Source organism: Macrobrachium nipponense, chromosome 28 (assembly GCF_015104395.2).
Source record: "Macrobrachium nipponense isolate FS-2020 chromosome 28, ASM1510439v2, whole genome shotgun sequence".
Taxonomy (NCBI): Eukaryota; Metazoa; Arthropoda; class Malacostraca; order Decapoda; family Palaemonidae; genus Macrobrachium; species Macrobrachium nipponense.
Window position 1 is genome coordinate 70,098,475 of NC_087217.1, and position 22,626 is coordinate 70,121,100.

The 22,626-nt window shown below is 41.2% G+C and overlaps 1 protein-coding gene across 2 annotated transcripts in view; it reads right to left on the reverse strand.

The window, feature by feature from the left end:
* LOC135201864 (conserved oligomeric Golgi complex subunit 3-like) overlaps positions 1-22,626 on the reverse strand; it is a 158,367-nt gene that overhangs the window by 38,144 nt on the left and 97,597 nt on the right. The window contains exons 6-7 of one of the 2 annotated variants that reach the window (XM_064231165.1): positions 11,819-12,085; positions 11,323-11,385 (exon numbers count right to left, since the gene is read on the reverse strand). In XM_064231165.1, coding sequence (XP_064087235.1) covers positions 11,323-11,385; positions 11,819-12,085 — 330 coding nt within the window. The remainder of the gene's footprint in view (positions 1-11,322; positions 11,386-11,818; positions 12,086-22,626) is intronic. The other variant, XM_064231166.1, reaches the window with a different exon arrangement.

Sequence of the window (22,626 nt, forward strand, 5' to 3'; positions counted from 1 at the left end):
TCCCTCCTGCTTTCTGGGATAGTACAATGGATGGTAATGGAATTGACCTCTTTGTCCGCTGCTGAAGTAGTAGGAACCATTGCCTGTTTGGCCAATTTGGGGGTATTAGATAAGCTGTTCCTTTGAAGGTTAGGAGCTTGTTTAAAACCTTCGAATTCCGGGACAATGGCAGAAAAAGATAAATAAACTCCCAGTTGTTCCAGTCCTGTAGGAAAGCATCTCTCACTACTGCTTGATTGTCCACATTCAGGGACACATATACTGGGAGTTTGTGATTCTCATATGTGGCAAACAGGTCCACTTCAGGTTGTGGAAGTAGGTTGTATATTATTTGAAAGGAATGGTTGTCCAATGACCACTCTGTTGAGGCTGTCGTATTTCTTGACAGAGTCTGCTATTACATTGAGCGACCCTGTAAGGTGAATTGCAGACAAATGCCACTTCTTTTCCTGTGCCATCCAAAGAATGGCTAACATTACCATATTGAGAAGAAGTGCGCATGATCCCAATTTTTTTATGCAAGACATTGCAGTCGTATTGTCTAAGACCAGTAGAATGTGTGTCTGTTCTGGAGGTTTGAGTTTCTTTAGAGACAAAAAGACAGCCATCAGCCCTAGGAAATTGATATAACAATTCCTTAGAGTAGCTGACCACATCCCCGTTACTTGACGATCCTCCCAATGTCCTCCCCAACCTGTCAACGTGGCATCTGTGTTTATTGTTACTTTTTCAGATGGAGGAGTCAGGGTGACCTATTTTGCCAGAGATTCCTTCCGTGTCCATATGGCCGAAGTATCTCCCCAAGTTTTTGATGCATTTTGTGAGATTTGTCTCGCATCCTTTTTCTTGCATGTGACATCCAAAATTTGTTCATGTTTTTCAGTTGCAACCTGAGTATTGGATCTGTTATGGATGCAAACTATAGCAGACCTATCATGCACTATAATTGTCGTCTGGAAGCAATGGGCTGTGTCAGGAACCTTTTGAGGTTTTTCCTTATTCTGTTCTGAGTTTTGAGGGGAAGATACAAAAGGCTGTGAATCGTGTCCCAACACATTCCCAGCCACTGAAAATGTCTGCTGGGTGTGATGTGGGATTTTTTCCAATTTATTATAAAGCCTTTTGACTGGAGTCTGTTGACTACTGTTCCTAGCTTTTTCAGGCACTCTTTTCTTGTGGCTCCCCAGACTAACCAGTCGTCTAAATAAGCTATCACATATATTCTTTCTTTCCTGAGTTCCAGAACAACTACCGTCACCAATTTTGTAAAGATTCTCGGGGCGATGTTTAGCCTGAAAGGCATGACCTTGAATCTGTATGTACGTTTTCCTATCCGGAACCCTAGGAAGGGGTAGAAGGGAACGGCAATAGGGACATGCCAATATGCGTCTTTCAGATCTATAGAAACTGTCCAGGTCCCTTTTGGAATGACAGAACGTACTTGGGCAATGGTAGTCATTCGAAGCTTTTGGCAAACAATGTGTTTGTTCAATGTTGACAGGCGAGGATCACCCTTCGTTCTGAAGAATCCTTTTTGGGAACACTGAAGAGATGTGCCTGATGACGAATGTAAAAATGTTTCTCTATAGCTCCTTTTAAGAGGGCCTTCTGCACGTAAAGTTTCATAGAGGGGTCCAGTTTTTGAAAGAACCCTTTCAAAGGTGGAGGGGGGCAAGACCATTTCCACCCCAGCCCGTTGAGAATACGAAATACTGTGTCTCCTAAGAGAAAACTTCCATTCTTTGTGAAAATTATGAAGTCGACCCCGATTAAACAATTCCTATTGGGATCCTCCCCTTCCTCTGCCTTTTCCCTTAATGGGCATTCAAGGTGTTGCTTTTCCTTTTCCTCTATAAGCTAGTTTTTGGACCTTGTGAAAAGGATACGCCTTTTGCTGTGCAGGTTTTTGTCCCTTTTGAGGGTGCTGTCCCTTCTGACTACTTACCTGCGTATGAGGAGAGCCATTGGAAGTAAATGGAGGCCTATATGATTCTTGATCAAAACGTGCCTTTTTTTGATTTGGTAAGGGGAAATTTCAGTTTTTTTTGTTTCCTGAAATCTTTTCCCAGTAAAGCATACACTGTGCAATTTTGTTGACGTGCTTGTTCTTTTATTTGAGTCACAATAGACTCCTCAAACAGGTCTCAGCAGAAGGCATTAGACTGTAATAGGGTAGTCACATTGGGAAAAGACTTGGAGTTTTCCAGTTCCTCCATCTGCACTTTTATGCACCAGTCCAAAAATTCATAGAGAGCTTCCCATATTGTTCTCATAAAGCTTTTAGCCACAACAGCAAAAATCATCCTAGATTCTTCCGGAAGCCTTTTTGTGGTTACTTCTAACAATAAGGAAGTAGTTAAAACACTAAGGAGGTGGGTCCTAGCATGAAACTCTGATGCTGATGTAGATACCTTCTGAAATCCTTCTCATTGGAGTACCAAATTGCTGAGTTGTAATATCTAGGGGAAGCTTTTTCCTATTAAAGGGAAGATGAAGCGTTGCCCATTCTTTGGTGCAGTTTTCTGAAACTGGGAAAGCCGAAGCAAATGGTATTAGTTCTGCCAATGGTTAATGCTTTCTGGTTACTACATAATTTTGAAAATGTGTTTTCACATGATTTATGATTTTAAATGTGAAGGGGACAGAAGGCTGGTGGTACATGGTGAGCCACCCGAGTCTTGTTCATAGTGGAACTATAAATTCATGTCCCATTTTCCTGGTGAAGAGTTTCATCCACAGCTCTTCATGCCAAATTGCCAGCTAAGTGAATAGTTTCCTTTTGAGGCTTCTCCACGTCTGGCACAGGTGGTATCAGGCTGCCCTGTCCCTAAATTCAACATGTATTACTTCTATCACAGTCTTTTTCTCATTAATAAAATACTTGCCATCCTGAGAGAAAATACACATTGAGGCACCTCGCCAAGGGTTATCCACATCAGAGTAGGATTTTCGAGTCACTGCTAGATTTTGGTCATAAGAGTCATAACCAGGACTGGCCATTTTGTTGGTTCCAGTTGGATTTGCACTCTTAACTCTTGTTTGGGCAGATTTGGTTTCAACTCTCCCCATTCTATTGCAAGATGCATGACTTACATTTTGGTGTATCATGCAGTATGCCCATTATCTGTTGCCTTTCAGCAGCAAAAGCATCTTTGATGTCATTCATTATTTCCTTACAGAAGTGAACTAATACCGCAAACTGTGTATCCCTTTTGGGGGAGCTTGTGAAACCTGATTGTATACCTACAGCTGAGCTGCAGCTGTCTGTTCCCCAGGGGCAAAAGTCTTGGCAGAATTGCTATAAACTTCTGAAATTTCTACTATTTCCATTGGGTTCAGGTAGATCCTTATATCCCTTTTGGGGGAAGGATCCTGATTGGCTCCTGAAAGCTGCATGGGAGATTGACTTTCTTCTACAATGTTTTTCCCATGGCTGATTGACATCTGTATCCCTGGTCCTTCTGGGTTCATCAAGGTTCTTTCAGTATCAATATCTACCTCAAAGTCTTTGTACACTTCACATCTAGGTGAGGATCCCTCTAATTCCTCCTCAGGATGTACCTGGGGGTAGTGGTGACTGATATTAGTGGGTTTTGGCCCGAATATGGAACGTCAGAGAAGGGTTTAAATATATGCTGCCAGAGTTTTGCTGGATAGATATAATCTTCCCCTTCCTCACCTTTGCTAAACCCTAGGACCCATCAAGGCAGTCTAAAGCGAGCAGTTTCATCTTTAAAACTTTCAGCCAAGAGAACGCTACAAATCTTGCACATATCAGGTGACCAAACAAATTTGCCCTGATCATTGCAGGGACTAGCCTATGGCAGATGGTATGGGTAGTGCCCACTGGCAAAAATTGCACCGAGCAACCAGTTACAGCACACCTTAATTGAGGGTCATTTATCAAGATGACCCTGTAGCTAAAAAACCAAGTTGTTATTAGAAAAATTTCATTTTAGTATAAATTATTTTTAATACTTGAAAACCGTAAATATTAACGAGTAGTAGATATAATTATATAAGTCATTTTGACAACAAATGTACACTTCTAGTACATTCTGTACAATATTTAGGCAATTCTATGTACTAACTCCACACGGACTGTAAGGAACGGTCCCGTAAAAACAGAGACCACTAGGGACTGGGGCGTCAAATGTCATTTTTCTGTTTCTGATACTAGTTCCCCAAAAATAATTGTTAAATTTCAATTATCAACTCAATTATACTGTCAGAGAATTGTAATTTTCATATAAATACTCGACACAAGAGTTATTACCTAGATCTGCCTAAATCTGTGTTAATTCAAAACCTTTTGAGGTTTAAATTACCCTTGAAGCCTTGTTTATTTCTATATTACTTAAACTTAATCCTTATGTATTGGTTATGTTTAGGATTTAATTTTAGCTATAACTACACCCAATAATATTCAAGTTAGTTCATGACTAACTCTATTTACTAACCTAAGCAAGTTTTCTATAAGGCTTGGGTTATTATCTTTGGTATAATCTATTCCTACCGAATAAGGTTACATTTTTACTTATTACCCACAAGAATTTAATATGTAGACTAATCGCTTAGGCTACATAACCAAGTTACTATTTACTGAGTCAAGTAATTTTTGAAATTTTTAATAAAGTGGTTTATAAACCAATACACCCATACATATACACATATAGTGGGACCCCCTCTAATCGTGTTCTCCACATTCATGGATTTCTCTCTGGACCATATCTATCCCTTATTTACGGGGGATTAGCTTATTCGCAGGATTTTCCAGCAAAAATAATAACTAATTAGTGAATTTTGAGGTTATTTTCATGATTAAATACATTTTTATGGTACAAAAATGATTTACTATCTTTCAAATATTAATATTAATTGATACTGTATTAGTAAGTTTAATAAGATTAAATGATATCTCATAATAATAAAAATAATAATTCTCTCTCTCTCTCCTACAGAGATGTATGTTTTTTTTCGTATGATAAATAAATGATTTACTATTTTCATATATTAATATTAATGTATACAGCAATAATATCAATTCATTAAAGAAAATACTAATGTGAATTAGTAAGATTTTAGTTTATAAATTTGAAAAATTATGTAAGAATGAAGGAAATCCCAGTCTCCTCTCTTTAACTCCAGGTACTAAAGCTGTCAAATATATCAAGTAATGGGACTGGAGGGGGAGGGGCTGTTGTGTTGTTGCTCCCAGTGTTCATGCAATTTCTCTCTCTCTCTCTCTCTCTCTCTCTCTCTCTCTCTCTCTCTCTCTCTCTCTCTCTCTCTCATTTACTGAGACTCAAGCATTTTATAGAACATGTACTATATGTTTTTAATACTTTCAATGTAATTACAATATCAATGTAATTACAAAATTCATATTATGTGATAGTATTTTAAAGATATTATTATTATTATTATTATTATTGAAAGTATGAAATCATCTATCCATTTCACTCTTTTAATTAAAGATAACTCCCACCTCCCTCTCTCTCTCTCTCTCCCTCTCCCTTTTGCCACACAAGATATGTATGCCATACTATGGTAACTCCCTCCCTCTGTTTCGCTGGAAGCGTTATAAGTATTTTCTGAGAGAACAAAGATACATAAACACACATACTATCTCTCCCTCTTTTACTGAGATGAAAGAATTCTTATGGTACTAGTATGTAAAATTTTTATTGATATTTTGTGTTGTTAATAAAATAATAATAATAAATAATAATAATAATAATAATAATAATAATAAAATAATCTATTATTATTATTCATTATTATTATTATTATTACGGACAGTAACCAACAGCCTGAGATTGGAGCTACAGAAGCAAACCAAAGGAAGAAATGGACAAGAGAAGAAAATAAGGAAATATGGAGATGCTATATCAGAAGCAACCTGACGGAGAGAGGATATAGAAGAAGGTTGGTCAACATCTGGAATGAGAGGAATAACACCCCCAAAACAGAGCAGAGGCTGGCAGACCAAGTAAGGAACATAAAGAAAAAGAACTGGCTCTCCCCAACAGAAAGAAAGGAACTGGAAAGGGAAATGTCACACGACAACGAATTACACGAAGACGAACTGACGACAACGAATTACACGAAGACGAACTGAGAGACGATGCCACAGAAGACGACAGGGATGATGAGGTATCAAACAACGACACACGAAGAAACACCGATGAAGTAACAGAGAGGACAGAATGGGTAGAAAAGATTAGACAATGGATGGAGCCAGATACAGAGAGAACAAAGATCCCCTCCATGAAAGCCTACAACGCCAAGAAATTAAGGGAGAAAACAAGTGAGGTCAATGAAATAATGGGCATAATACACACCACCAGTATCACAGAAACAAATAACTTGGCATATGCAGGAGCAAGATTAATAGCAGAACTGATGGGGATCCGAACACCAACACCACCAGCACAACCAACCCAACAGAAACCAAAACAGCAACCTCCCTGGAAAAGGCGCCTGGAAAAGCAAATCATGGTGATGAGATCTGACTTGAGTAAACTGAAAGAGATGGCAGAAAAAAGGCTAAGAAGCAAGAAAACAAGGGAGGAACTAAACGAGAAATACAAAGTACAAGAGAGGGACTAAACAGCACAATAGAAGATGTAGAACAGAGGCTTAAAGCCAAAGCACATAAGATCCAACGGTACATGAACAGGAATAAGGGATACCAACAGAACAAACTATTCGGAACCAACCAGAAAAGACTATACAGCCAACTAATAGGGGAAGACAACCACCAAGAAATTCCTGAAGCAGAACCAAGTAAGAGACTCTGGGAAAACATATGGAGTAATCCGGTATCACACAACAAACATACAACATGGCTCCAGAAAGTCAAGGCAGAAGAAACAGGGAGAATAAAACAAAGATTCACAGAGATCACGACAGACAGTCAGACACCAACTAAAGAAAATGCCAAACTGGAAAGCCCCAGGTCCCGATGAAGTCCATGGATACTGGCTCAAAAACTTCAAGGCCCTACACCCACGAATAGCAGAACAACTCCAGCATTGTATCTCAAATCACCATGCACCTAAATGGATGACCACAGGAAGAACATCCTTAGTACAAAAAGACAAGAGTAAGGGAAATATAGCCAGTAACTACAGGCCTATCACCTGCCTACCAATAATGTGGAAGTTACTAACAGGTATTATCAGCAAAAGGCTAAACAACTACCTAGAGGAGACAAACACCATCCCCCACCAATAGAAAGGCTGCAGAAGGAAGTGTAGGGGCACAAAAGACCAGCTCCTGATAGACAAAATGGTAATGAAGAACAGTAGGAGAAGGAAAACCAACCTAAGCATGGCATGGATAGACTATAAGAAAGCCTTCGACATGATACCACACACATGGCTAATAGAATGCCTGAAAATATATGGGGCAGAGGAAAACACCATCAGCTTTCTCAAATATACAATTCGCAACTGGAATACAATACTTACAAGCTCTGGAATAAGACTGGCAGGGGTTAATATCAGGAGAGGGATCTTCCAGTGCGACTCACTGTCCCCACTACTCTTCGTAGTAGCCATGATTCCCATGACAAAAGTATTACAGAAGATGGACGCCGGGTACCAACTCAAGAAAAGAGGCAACAGAATCAACCATCTGATGTTCGATAAAGCTACCAGATGGGAGCAACATCAAACACATAGATGAGACTGGATACAAATACCTGGGAATAATGGAAGGAGGGGATATAAAACACCAAGAGATGAAGGACACGGTCAGGAAAGAATATATGCAGAGACTCAAGGCGATACTCAAGTCAAAACTCAACGCCGTAAATATGATAAAAGCCATAAACACATGGGCAGTGCCAGTAATCAGATACAGCGCAGGAATAGTGGAATGGACGAAGGCAGAACTCAGCAGCATAGATCAGAAAACCAGGAAACATATGACAATACACAAAGCACTACACCCAAGAGCAAATACAGACAGACTATACATAACACGAAAGGAAGGAGGGAGAGGACTACTAAGTATAGAGGACTGCTTCAACATCGAGAACAGAGCACTGGGGCAATATCTGAAAATCAGTGAAGACGAGTGGCTAAAGAATGCATGGGAAGAAGGACTAATAAAAGTAGACGAACACCCAGAAATATACAGAGACAGGAGAATGACAAACAGAACAGAGGACTGGCAAAACAAACCAATGCACGGACAATACACGAGACAGACTAAAGAACTAGCCAGCGATGACAATTGGGAGAGCTAAAGAAGGAAACTGAAGGAATGATAACAGTGGCACAAGATCAGGCCCTAAGAACCAGATATGTTCAAAGAACAATAGACGGTAATAACATCTCTCCCATATGTAGGAAGTGCAATACGAAAAATGAAACCATAAACCACATAGCAAGCGAATGCCCGGTACTTGCACAGAACCAGTACAAAAGAGGCATGATTCAGTGGCAAAAGCCCTCCACTGGAGCCTGTGCAAGAAACATCAGCTACCTTGCAGTAATAAGTGGTACGAGCACCAACCTGAGGGAGTGATAAAAAACGATCAGGCAAAGATCCTCTGGGACTATGGTATCAGAACAGATAGGGTGATACGTGCAAATAGACCAGACGTGACTTTGATTGACAAAGTCAAGAAGAAAGTATCACTCATTGATGTCGCAATACCATGGGACACCAGAGTTGAAGAGAAAGAGAGGGAAAAAATGGATAAGTATCAAGATCTGAAAATAGAAATAAGAAGGATATGGGATATGCCAGTTGAAATTGTACCCATAATCATAGGAGCACTAAGCACGATCCCAAGATCCCTGAAAAGGAATCTAGAAAAACTAGAGGCTGAAGTAGCTCCAGGACTCCTGCAGAAGAGTGTGATCCGAGAAACGGCACATAGTAAGAAAAGTGATGGACTCCTAAGGAGGCAGGATGCAACCCGGAACCCCACACTATAAATACCACCCAGTCGAATTGGAGGACTAATAATAATAATAATAATAGCTCTGGCTTATCGCGACGTTTCAACCTTCTCGTAGGTCATCTTCTTGGCTGGTTAGCAGTAGAAGTGAAGAGATGGTGTCTGCAAGCCGATATTTATAGCGGCTCGAATCCTAGAGCTGCATTCTCATTGGTCGAGCCAGTCTGGGGCGAAGTCTGGGATCTCTCGTCGATGGTTGCAGGGATGCAGCCGTGCGAGCGCTTGAGTAGTGCATCGGGGGATGAATGTCAGGGGTCCTACCTGCTGTAGGAATCCTATTATCCCGCTGGTGCTCCTGGATATTTGGGTGGTCGTTCGCTGCTGTTCTTCGGGTGGTGGTAGGGAGGAGAAATGTTTCTTGGGTAATGTTCAAGTTAGGTTTCTCCTTTCCTATATGGAAGGCTTCCAGGATTCGTAAACGTCAGGGATCGGAAGTTTGGTCAATTATTTCGATATTATGAGCAGTCCTGGCGTGATTATAAATGGCTCCCTCTTGGGCGTGGCAGGAGGTTCTCTTGGAGAATCGCATGATGGTCATGCTGATGTATTTGCCGAGGCATCCTCAGACGGGGCACGTGTATCGGTAGACCACCCTCGTCTTCTTCAAGGGATCCTGCAGGGGGGCCGCCGGGTTGTTCCTCATCACCAGGCTGCTTGTCTTCTTTGTTTTATATTATTAAATTAATGGTCTTGTCCTGATCAGTGGGGGTGACCATCATAGAGAGAAATGTCACCCCCACCAATCAGGACAAGACCATTAATCTAATACATTATAAAACAAAGAAGACAAGCAGCCTGGTGATGAGGAACAACCCAGCGGCCCCCCTGCAGAATCCCTTGAAGAAGACGAGCGTGGTCTACCGATGCACGTGCCCTGTCCGAGGATGCCTCGGCAAATACATCGGCATGACCACCACTATTCACCGGGGGGGGCGGCTGGTACGCATCCCCTGCGAATACGGGGGGGAACACTGTATATATGGCTAACTCTATTTACTAACCTAAGCAAGTTTTCTATAAGGCTTGGGTTAGTATCCTTGGTATAATCTATTCCTACCAAATAAGGTTACGTTTTTACTTATTACCCACAAGAATTTAATATGTAGCCTAATCGCTTAGTTTGGCTACATAACCAAGTTACTATTTACTGAGTCAAGTATTTATAAAAAAGACATTTTTTGCTAAGCCTCGAATAGTTTTAGCATGTTATATTACTGATAACCTAGCCTATTTAAAACCATCATATCAACATTAACCTTCATGTTAGGTTATTTTACCTTATAAGTAAATCAACACTTAGAGTAACTAATTAGAATTACAATTTCAGCACCCAATTCAACACATTATTTAAAAAACCACCACTTAAAATGTAACTCCATGTTTTAGACTACTATTACATTTGACACCTGTTGCCAATTTGACTAGCCCTAGAATACGTATTCTAAGCTAACAACTTTGACTAATAGTGTTAGTAAGGGTTCACTACTAAACAGTAGGAATTCTCCGGCTTGGTTTATTTCGATCATACTAAATATAGCAAAATAAAACTATTTATCTACTGTTTATCTACTTCTAGGTACTTATCACCAAAAATTTAGGTAAGTACTTAGTTAGGGTTATTTAATCATCTTTAAGATATACTATCTTAGGTTACGGGCTACCGATAATAGCCATTCCTAGTCTAAAATTACTCATTCTAAATCGGCTAGGCTAATAGCTCATGTAGGCTACTGCCTAGGAAATTGTAGAAACCGTTATCTGAAAAGATTAATTAAATTAATAATACAATATGGAGTAGTTCTTTAGGCAAAAAACTTCCAAATAAAAAACAAATTATTTAAAAACACTTTTCACGTTCATAAAGGCTAGCCTGGAACATGTATCTCTCCAATCACGTGCTCTAAACAACATGGGATGGGTAAACAAAACACCAGTTTTCGTACTCACAATAAAATTTTCCTGTTCCACAGTTTTTAACCTAACTGTTTTAATTAAATCTTAAAAATTAGCACTTAACTTTCAACTTTTGGCGATTTCATGATTTCTGGAGCGTGATCTCGAAGAAAAAATGTCCAAAATAGAGGAGCACTGGTTAAATAGACTTATGCCTGCCTGTGTTGACCAGAGGAGTAATGGATTCTTGGTCTTTTGACTGGCCTCAGCATAAAACAAGATGGCCGATGTGCATGCACAATAGTAGTCACTTCTACAGGTTTTGACATAGGAAACTGGGTACAGCATTCGCTGAAGACAAGATAAAATGCCTTCTTGTCTTTGAGTCCATTATACTCCTTTGAGGACGAAACAGCGACTATGCTATCAAAATAATATACAGTATATCTTACTCAATTTGTGGAGGTGGTACGGTTTGAATAAGGCTCCCATTATACTCCATATAGGAAGGGAATCTGAGGGTTGAACAGGGAAAAAATTTGTAACCAAATAGTTCCTTCACCAGAGACTAGAGGGAGTAATAAATGAATATTGTGCTGGAAAAAGTGAAAGTAATTATACTTTGAACTCTCCAACCTGGTAAATTCTTGAGATCAAAGCTAATATAATGGTACAAGTAGTTCAAGATTGGGTCTCAATAATACCTGCAGGGTAAAGGTAAAAGGACTGTAGAGGGGTCATTTTTCAGTAAATGCATTTAAAAGAAGAAAGTAACTTTTACTTAGAGAAGTGAAATACTGAGCAATTGACAATGAAAGGCTCAAGAAGATACTGTACAAACTAGGCTAGAACTTAAGACACAAGCCCAATTCCTTCTAATGCCAACTGCAGTATAAAACCAGCCACAAGAAACAACATTGTGATTGTATTAAAATTGCTACTACAAACCTCACAGAAGACAAGGATGATACAGATGCATTTCTAGAGTGCATTTTCCGTTGGTTGGCTAAACTTTCAGCAATTGTTTCCATCATTTGAAGTTTGCTTGGATAGGCTAAATCTCCTGGTGATGGACGGTAGTTGGCAATGTCTGTTTGTACATAAATATGAGCCCGATACACCAATCGTTCTTGCACATCTTCCAACATCTGGTTTACAACTGAAGTTAGAGGTGCCAACTGAGATGGATTACTTTGTAGATGTTCTTCTATCATCCTGAAAATGTTCATATAACATCCAAATATTTACTAAAGATTAAATCACTCTCAAGTTATACAAATACGTATACAGCAAATTTTAAAATAACTACTGAGTCAGCATAAATTTATATTACAACTGCTCTTCATTTAATAAAAGCCATAGCGTAAAAGAACAGCAGCCATGACATTGTAAAATGTCATTTAGGTCTGGGGCCGCATACTCAAAACTTCCGAAGGCGCCTTTTGTGGCAAAGGCGCCGTTCCAGTCGGCCGTTACTCGAAAGGCTCATACTCAAAACACCGAGTGCGGCCCGCCATCTTGGAAATATGGCGCCGTGAGAGCCTTTGCGCTAGGGCTGGTTAGAGCAGCCTTTGAGGTGGGAAAGGCAACTTTGGGATTGACAACAAGTAAGAAGAGGATGTCTCCTACCTCTTGTATACGTCAATGAACGCCATTATACATAGTTTTATTTTGCAAGTTACTCTAATTGCTTTGTAATAGTGTGATATTCCTCTGCAGACGTTAGATTTAAAGTTATTGGATGTGTATTATTTAAAATGATTTCATATATACAATCTAAAATTCCTATATTATAATCTGATTGTTTTGACCTTTAGTTATTGTATATCTTATAAAATGTTCATGTATAATCAATGCTAGAAAAACAATATATTTTGTTGCCTTGTTAAATAAATTTCAATACAGAAAATATATCTTTATACTATGTACTATATGCAAAGGTGAAAATATGTATGCAATTTCCCTGCCTTATCACTTCTCATGGTACTCATAAGGCACATTAAACTTAGGTTAAAGTGGTCAGAGATAAGTACTACATACAGTGACTCACATTATGAAATAAATGCCACCTAGATACAAATAAGTTATGAAATAAATGAATTTGATGTTCATATTACCTAGATATAAATAGGTTACTGTATCACTGAATGACCCTTAATAATAGCAATATCAGTGTATCACATAGTACATTATCTCCAGGAAAGAAATAACATACTAAAGTAAATAAAAAATAAAAACTTACAATAAGGTAGAGGTAACTGAGATCACAGAGGTATCATTTTATACTATTATAAATAAGGAAAATGCTTTATAGCCAAAATAGAGAAATAACATGAATAAGCATTGTAAATAAACAAATGCTGTACTAAACTTAATATAAAAACACGAGATCACAAGAAGCACGATATAATAAGAGTAAATGAAGGAAAAATAAAAAATAAACCTCATTAAATAATGGAGTGATTAGCATAAGACAATGAGGTAGTATATCACATTACTCTTAAACAAAAAAAAACTTACAAAAAACTAATCTCAATAATGAAGAGGTATATGACATTTATCACATTATGTGCACCCTTGGTATAGGAACATATAAGGCATGGTATGAAAAAAAATTTTTTTTACTACTGTATAGACTATATTAAAAGTACTACCACTTAAAAAAAAATTATGCACGTCTCTTAGGCATATCAGTCATGGTTACCATGCTGTCAGCTATTACCCTTACATTTCCATTTAATTCTTTTACACTTTCATTTAATTCTTTTTGATTAGACAATATATCCTGAAAAATATCAGAAACATCTGCCAACACCTCAACTGCTTCTTGCTCCAGTAGGCCCAATCTTACCAAAACTTCCTCCGAAGGTTCTAGAGCTAAACTTTCATGAGGACCACCACCTCAAAAGATTATAATACAGAAATTAGCTACTGCAATAACTCTGGTAAAGAAACATCAATGTAATTGTGTAATTATTGACAGTAATTATGATCAATGACTTCCCACATCTCTACCTCATCAAAGGAAAAAAAAAAAAGTGACAGATACCATAGATAGAGTTCATAACAATTAATTGAGTCACAACTAGGCATGGTTATGTTAGGTTCAGGTTAGCCTAGGTTAAGAATTGGTCTTGTAGATAAGACCCTTTTAAAAATACGGACCCCAGTTTTATCCTTTTGCACAGGTCTCATGTTCGTGTGGGACTACTATTCTTCAAAAGCTCCCTAACTTTATAACCTAACCTAACCTAAGATTAAATGGTTAACATTCATTTGGGGCAGAAATGCCATACATGAAAAATCTCTTAGAATTGTGTAAAATATATAAAAATAAAATGATCTGGTTAGGCAAGGCATAGGTATTGGCAACTTATGCAATAATACCCACAGGCCTAGGCATATCGTCACAGCTTAGGCTAAAACATTCATTTCCAAGCAATATCATAGGATACTTTTGCATAGCCTAACATATAGCCTACTAGGAATATATCATAATTAGCATGACGTTAACAGTAGAACATAAGCCAAGGCCTAGCCAAAACTCGCTTGAATCTAGGTATGTATGCCAATTAGTCTATGCTAAATTAGGGATGTTGCTTCCTTTTCTTAGCCACAGGGTCCATCGTGCCGCTCTTTATTCGCTCTGCCATCAACAACCAGCTGATATGCTGTTGTATCGTGATTGGTTCTCATTCTCTAGCCACGCTATGATACGGGCGATGTGATTGGCTGGACTATCCAAAGGCGCCTTTGACAAAAAGGCAGCCTTTTCGTGCAAAGGCACGTCCAAGGCGCCTTTGAAAATCTTTGTGTATACGATTTCGCCTTCGTCGAAAGGCGCCTTGGGCGAGCTGTTGGGAAAGGCGCCTTTTGTAAAAAGGCACCTTTGCGTAAGGCTTGTTTTGAGTATCCGGCCCCTGGTTAAAGTCTTTTATAACTAACTTTACAGCAACTCGGTGCCTACTACTCATAATTACATCATAAAACATGTTACTTTTGTGCACAGTAGGAATTTTTAAAGAATGTTTACAGCATCCCTTAGGCCACGAGATGTACAATCCACCCCCCGCCTATTTGTGGTTCTGGATTTGCGGACCCACCTACTCACAGATTTTTCTGCAGAATGTATTTACCCATTAGTAATCACAGAAAATTCTCCTATTCGCCATATTTTTCTAAGAGAAATATTCACCAATTACATGTACGGTATTCTCATAATTTTGGGACTCAATGCATTTTTAAAAGAAGTTACTTACTAAGTAATTACTTAGCTAACGATTAGCCTCGCACAGCATCCTGTTGCAACTCGGGGGTGATAGGTCCCATCCACTGCAGTGGGAAGTCGCAAGCAACAAAAGCCAACAGCGTCATTCTTATTCATGCTGCATAATGAACAAGACGTTGTCTTGCTCCTGATCGCATGTTCGCCGCTTTTTCGATTGCTTGCTGAAGTCTGTGATGTACCTGTTTTAGTTGGTTTTTCATCTGTTGCATTAAACTTGGTTGTTTTACCTACATTAGTTTCTCTCTTCTGTTAGCTCAGAATACTATTAGTATGTCTGACTCTAGTGCTTCCAGTCTTCGCTACTGTAGCAAAGGCTGCAAGACTAGATTGACCAAGCTGTGCTATAATGCATACACTAGGTGCAGGAAGTGTGTAGGACAGGTGTGTACAAGAGATCTTACCTGTGATGAGTGTAGGGAGTGGGATGATAGTAGGTGGAAGTCTTTAGAATCTCACCTAAATAGGTTAGAAAAGAACAGGATTAGGAAGGCGGCCGCTAGAGCTGAAAGTAGGGCTTCTGTCAGTAGGGATTCTTCCCCTAGGCCTAAGACAGACTCAAGTCTGCCTCCTCCTTCTACTCCTGGCAATAATCTTTCACCTATCCTCAGCCCTCCTTCTCTCCCTCCTCCCACTCCAGCGCTCAGCTCCCATGCTTCCGAACCTGATGCCAATGCCAGTCTAGTCTAGGATTAACTCTAAGATTGATAATAAGTTTAATCTAGTGTTAAGTTTTGTTTCATTAAGTTCTGTTTCAGAGTTGGGGGCGTCTCAGAGTCCTTATGGACAAAGTGGAGAAAGTGAGCAGTGATAAAGTGTTAAGTGAAGTGTCAGTGGAGGAGGTGGTTGCCTGTCCCGTCAGCTCTCCTAAACAAAGGTCACTGTCCCACTCCCCTGCACTTGGGAGAAGATATACTCAAGTCCAAAGGAGGCTGATGGGGTTTGCCCACAGACTACTGTCCCCTCTGTCAGTCCTGTTGTAAAGTCCCATTGGAAAGGCATGTCTGTGGATGTGTGCCGTTTATCATCCAGTCCTGACTCTGAGTCGGATCATGGGCATTGTAGATGCTATGGGAACGCTTTTAGTCCATTGAATAGACATGTGCGTGTTCAGCTCCCGAGTCTCCGGTGCTAATCAAGCAGCCTAAGGACTTGTACGACTTCGCCCTTCTTTCGTGTAGCTACGGGGTTGACCCTTCAGTGTTTGCTCTGGTACAGTTTTCTCCTCATCCATGGGACTCACCTGTACTGACATCTCCAAGGACTCCAAACATCAGAAGCTCCATGCTAGGCACTTGTCACCTGAGCGTCTGGCTAGGCCCGAAGTTCCCACTCCTGAGAGCCCAGTGCCAGGCTCGCTCCTACCTCCAGCAACTGTGTGCCTACCACTGGCTCCAGCACCACCAGTTCTTGCTCCCGCTTTGACTGCTCTCACTCCCGCACTGCCTGCTTCTGCACCTGTGATGACTGCTCCCACTCCTGTGATGCCTACTTCCGCAACTGTTCAACCTGTACCTGCTTTGGATTGGCAACAGCAGACCTTAGTTGCAGAATCTGATGACTCCTCTCTAGCACTGCTGAAGAGACAGCTCGCAGAGATTCTGAGTTACGTCAAGAAAGCTCCTCCGGCGGGGGTTTCCTCTAAGACAGCCGATGACTTTTCACCAGTTTCTTCAGAGGATGAGGAAGATGAGGGTCAAGATTCAGCTCAGTTGATGACATATAAGGCTTTACTTCGTTTCCTCCTGGAGAGCTATCCGGGGTTCTTCACTCCCCCTACTCCTGTCTCCTGCCTCCTTGTTCCTGATGTTGAAGATTCAGCTAGAACTTGCTCTCCTTCTCAAGATGGTCCCTTCCACATCCTCCAGGAAAGCTTTGTAGGTAGTCAAAGAGTGGCTTTCAATGAAGAGAACAAGGGAAGGCGACGTTCGCTCATCCTCCCTCGCATCTCATCAAGAGGTACCAAAAGCCTTATGACACTGGAGAAAGCCCCTCCCTGGGAGTTGCTGTCCTCCCAAGGGAACTTCTCTAGTCTCATTGACTCTTCGCAACATGCAGCCTTCTCCTCCGTGGAATTGGACCACTTCAAGACCTTGCTTAAAGTGTTTGAGGTATTCCGTTTCCTCGACTAGACGGTGGCCGCTCTCCCCAAGAAGATCGAGAGCGCCACAGGGATGGTTGAACCGTAACTCCTTCTGAGCATGCGCTTTGCTTTTCGTGCATCTAGACCCCTTCTATCTCTTCCTGCGAGCCATGGTAGACCAAATAGCTGCAGACCTGCAGAAGTCAATTCAGGACCTCCTTACTTAATTGTCACATTCCAAGCCTTCTTCATTGGTGCCCTTTTGTCTGAAGTTTGTCTCTCCACTCCAACAGCACCCCTTTAGTGCAAAGAGACCCCAGTCTCATCCTAGACCCTGCTCCAACCTGCACTTTCACTCGAAGTCCGTCAAGAAGCACTCCACCGCCAAGTCTCAACCAAATAACTGATCAAGAAGTCCTTCGTGCCCCACTAGGAGCCAGGCTCCTTGAGTTCTGGGAGAAGTGGGCTTGCCGGGGAGCAGAGCCATGGATTGTTAGGGTATTAAAGGAGGGCTACTTCATCCCTTTCTCATAGATCCCTCCTTTAGTCTCCTCTCCCATCGCAATGACAGCATACTTGAAAGGCTCAGAAAGACACTTGGCCCTTTCTAAAGGAAGTATCATGCATCCTCCTGAAGAAGGCCATAGAAGAAGTAGTAGAGGTCCATTCCCAGGGATTTTACAATCAACTGTTCATAGTTCCCAAAACATCAGAGGGCTGGAAACCGGCACTGGAAATAAGTGCCGAAACTTCCCCCGAGAGGGTCAAAAACTTTTCTGAGTTTTTGGAATATGCAGTCAATGTGAAGGGACTTTTGACTAAAGGAGGTTTTTCCCTGAAGGGAATAGAATAGAACTATTTTAAGACTTGAACAATCTGCTGTTCTGCACTTATTTCTTTCCACTTTTCCCAGAACAGGTGGAGTCTGGCTCCTACTGGAGCATAGAGGACATGCAAATCACTTTTTGGTCACAAGTTTCGAGGTCTATTTCTTCATGGACTTACTTGTGAAACACACTGCAGGTCTAGTCTTGAAAGAAAATCTTGCTCTTCCTCCCTAAAAGGGCTCTCTGTGCTGGAGTTTCCAATCTAGAGGCTAAGACAGGTTCTTTAGGTTGTTTGGAAGCCTTAGTTAAAATATGGATTTTTTGTGCAGGGATGAGCTGATGTCGTTCAGCATCTTCTTGAAACAGAAAATCCTTGACTAATGGAGAGAAATCTCTCCTTTTCAGAATTCCCAAAGTGAAAAGGGGGTTTAACTCATGAGCACTATCTCTGAGTCCCTTTTCTAAGCAGGAAAGAATGTTAAGTAGATCTGCCACAAATTCAGGAGAAAAAATGAGGGCAGTCTTGAGTCTTTTTGGCCAGAGTGCCTACTGCCTAGTCCATAAAACTGCTCACTTCAAAAATCTTAAACATGTTATGCTGATGAAAATGCACTTTAGCTGGGGAAAAGACTGAACTTCTAGAAGAATCAATGAGAGCCGAGAAGTCCCATAGGGCTTAGGCAGCCATACCCAAAAAGGGAGCTTCTCCCGTGGTGTAACAAAAATATCTCCTTTGAGATAGTCTTCCTGGCAGAAAAGTGAAGCAAGACTTCCCTTGCTCTCTCTTCATCAAAAGCCAATTGTGTGCTTCTCTAATAGCCTTTTAGCAGATGTAGAAAGTACCATTCATGGAAGGAGTTTACCCTGGTGCAGCGATTGGCTACTCATCATAAAAGTAGACTGTGGAAAAGCAGGAGTTACTGGAATAAAGAAAGTAGGATACATCCGAAGAAGGTAATGAAGAAGTGACCCATATGCTGAGGAAGGATATCTCTTCTGCTTCTTGAGGAGTTTCTTCCTCTGCTGAAGAAATGGGAGATATAAGTACATTTGAAGTCATGCAAAATGCAGTGACTGATGTCGTGCAAGGTGGAGTGTCTGAAGTCGGGAGAGGTGCAGCATTCCAAGTTGGGTGAGATATGTTTCTTCAAAAAGTGGAAAATGTCCATCTTCTTAATTGGATCCAGGGAAAGATCTGTTGTCGCTGATCCACTCGAGAAGAATCAAGCACAACAGGTAACTCAATCACCTCTAGTGGAGTGGGCGCCAATGGGCAGTTGAGAGCTACAGGAAACTCCAAGACGACAAATTAATGGGCGCTTCTGGGTGCTTCACAATCAAGGCGTGTTCGCTCGCTACTGGGTGCTCAACAGGGACAAAATGTCCAGGTGTAATTGGGGGTTTGCGAGGTTTAACAAATGTGGGCACTGGTAAGCGCTCAGAAGCTGCTGTGCCAGATGTACTCGCAAGTTTACGTTTAATGAAAAAAGCTCTCTTAGCTTCTTTGAAAGGTTTATTCCCCTTGCAAACAGAGGAAAAATGTTCTGGAGAATCCCAGAAACTGCAAGAAGGTTGATCTTGCACTGCAGGATTGTCTTTAGACTTCTTACAAGGCACCTGAGAGGAAGTGGGAACTTCTGACAATGGCCTCTTCAGTGGCCTAGACTTCTCCTTAAAGCACCACTGGCATCTAATCTCTGAACTGGAAGCTTCAGAGCTCAACGAAAGTTTTGACTTCCTTAAAGATGCCTTTCCAATGGCTGTCTGTGACGCCCTAGGATGCAACAGGTGTGTCTGAGGGGGCGACTACCCCGGGGACAGACCCCACTGACCTCCCTTGGGCTTCCAGTATTCTCCCAGGTTCAGGAAGTGTGCCAGGGACCTTTGGCTAGGAAAGTAAGTGGGAAGGATAGCCAGCTCCTCCACTAACACTTCACTTGCACTATCACCACCTTGATTACTTACCTTCTCCATTAGGGCTTTAAGTGAAGAATTAATTCAGCCATAGTCTCTGGGCTTTAAGTGAAGAACTAATTAAACCATTGACTAAAATACTAATACTAAACTATGTTCGAATTTTGACTCAAACTTTAATTCTAAATCGGCAATGGCATCAGGGGGAGTCAGTAAAGGTTGTGGTGTTAAGATTGGGGAAGGAATAGGAGACATCACCGGTACAGAGACAGGTAGGTCAAAACTACCATCTTGACTAGTATTTGTCTTGTCATGTCTAAAATTAGCCTTTCTCTTCCTATCCCTTTCTAGTTTATTTAAATGAGAAGACAAAACTTTCCATTGTTTAATATCCCAATCTATACATTCCTCACACGATAACAATACAGGTAGTGTTCGAGTTACGATAATTCGTCTTACGATAATCCGATGTTACGATGGGGTTAGCAATTAATACCGAAAAGGAAAAAATATAAAAAAAAAAGCTGAAAATATGTATTTTTAAATTTTGCGCACAACGAGTGCAGGCAGCAGCATACTACGCTGTATGATATGTTGGCCCGAAAGCAAGAGGCTGGCAGCCAACGACACGAGTCCGACCTCACTTGCTCTCGCTCTGAACCAAGTAAGATTAGGTCAGTTTTCGTTTGTGCTTTTTGTGAGTTTTTTCAAGTAAACTAAAACAAAAAACTATGTCTGCTAAACAACCAAATAGGTCTCCTGCTGGTAGTGCAAAAAAGAAGAGGCAATCCATCACTTTGGAGCAGCGTGAAAGTGGAAAGGCAGTCATGGTTATCGCACATGATGAACGTTTATCGCAATCAACGGTATCCACCATCCTAAAGGACAAGAAACGTGTAATGGATGCTGTAAACGCATCTGCTTCTGTTCATTCAATGGTTATATCAAAGAAGAGGATAGGGCCTTTGGAAGAAATGGAGCAGTTACTGGTCACGTGGATGGAGGACCAAATACAAAAGCGTATGCCACTCACCCTCTTGACCATTCAAACAAAGGCATGCTTGCTTTTTGAAGAACTGAAGAAGTAGTATGATGATAACCATAACAAAAGTTTTGCAGCAAGTGCTGGATGGTTCCATCGTTTCAAGAACCACCATAATTTTCACAGTGTGAAAATTAGCGGTGAAGCAGCAAGCGCTGATGCCAATGGAGCAGCTAAATTTAAGGTTGCTTTAAACATGATATTGTTATGATACAATAAAGTTTGTTCATACTTACCTGGCAGATATATATATAGCTGTATTTTCTGAAGTCCGACAGAATTTTAAAAACTTCCGACACACGCAGTGGTCGGCCAGGTGGTTAGTACCCATTCCCGCCGCTGGGAGGCGGGTATCAGGAACCATTCCCATTTTCTATTCATAATTTTTATTTCCACTGTCCCCTGAGGGGAGGTGGGTGGGTACTTGATTATATTTCTGGGCTCAGCTCGTGTCGGCCTATGAAAGGATCCTTAATATCATTCTTTCTAGGTAAAATTAATCTAAAATTACCAGAGAAAAACAAAATTAAGAAAATGTCAGTAAAACTGACTCGCTCACTCTTAAAAGAAGTGTCGGTATGATAATAGGGGCGAGTGTGGAACACTACCACGAGACAATCACCAATTAGAACTTCCAATCAGAATCCCCCAAGAGAGAGCCGATACCAACGGGCGATGCAGCCGCTACTACTACTACTAGAGGACGCCACGGACAGCAGCGCCCCTAGCGGACATCCTTAATTTTTAGCGCTAGCGCCAAGACGTCATTTTCCTTGTGCTGTGCTATTTTTGGATTTATCCTGTATTCTACCATGGAACGCTCAGCTATTGCCACGGCTAAGTTAAGTAACTCATAAGTAATATTTTACTATATTTTTATCTTCCGGGTACCAGTATTTTCCTCTTAAATAGGTCATATACGGTTCCCTGGTTGTCTCGTGGCGGCGCCATGCTGCCTCGTAAGAATTCCCGGTCCTCCATACTGGGACTTCTTATCTATGGGCTTACTTTATTACGTTCATTGTTTTACATCGAGTTTTAGCTAGTTCAGCCCTCCTACCATTTCTCTTAGTTTGGTATTTAGGGCTATTATTATTATTCCGGCCCAGCATCCCGGCTCTTGCTCTTCATCGGCTATCGCTGGCTCCGAGTAGGCCTCTGTTTCTTGGAACAGTCTGCCTCCTCCTGGGCTTCTTTCTCTTTTACTAAAAGTGTCTTTTCCATCTTTTCGATGTATTATTTATTAACATTTAGGGTGTTAGGCTAGCCTAGGTGCTTGTTCCTTGTATGGTACAGCCTGGTTCACGTGGCCCTCTCACGGTTGTGTTGCTCGCGGCCTAGGCCACTTGCGGTCACGTGTCCCATCGCACCTTACCCTGCCCCCGCCCTCCCCTTCTGGTATAGGGAGGAGCTGGGGGACCCCTTGGTTGTCATGACAACCTCAGTTGCCTTCTCTCTCTACTTCTCTGAGGCGGCCAGGGGTTCCTCCCAGCGGGGGGTATAGGGCGACCACTCATGAGGTACCGAGTCTCCATGCGGTAGTTGGTGAGGCGGGGAGGAGTAGGCCATCCCTCCCCCCCTCTCTCGCTCCCGCCGTGTTACACC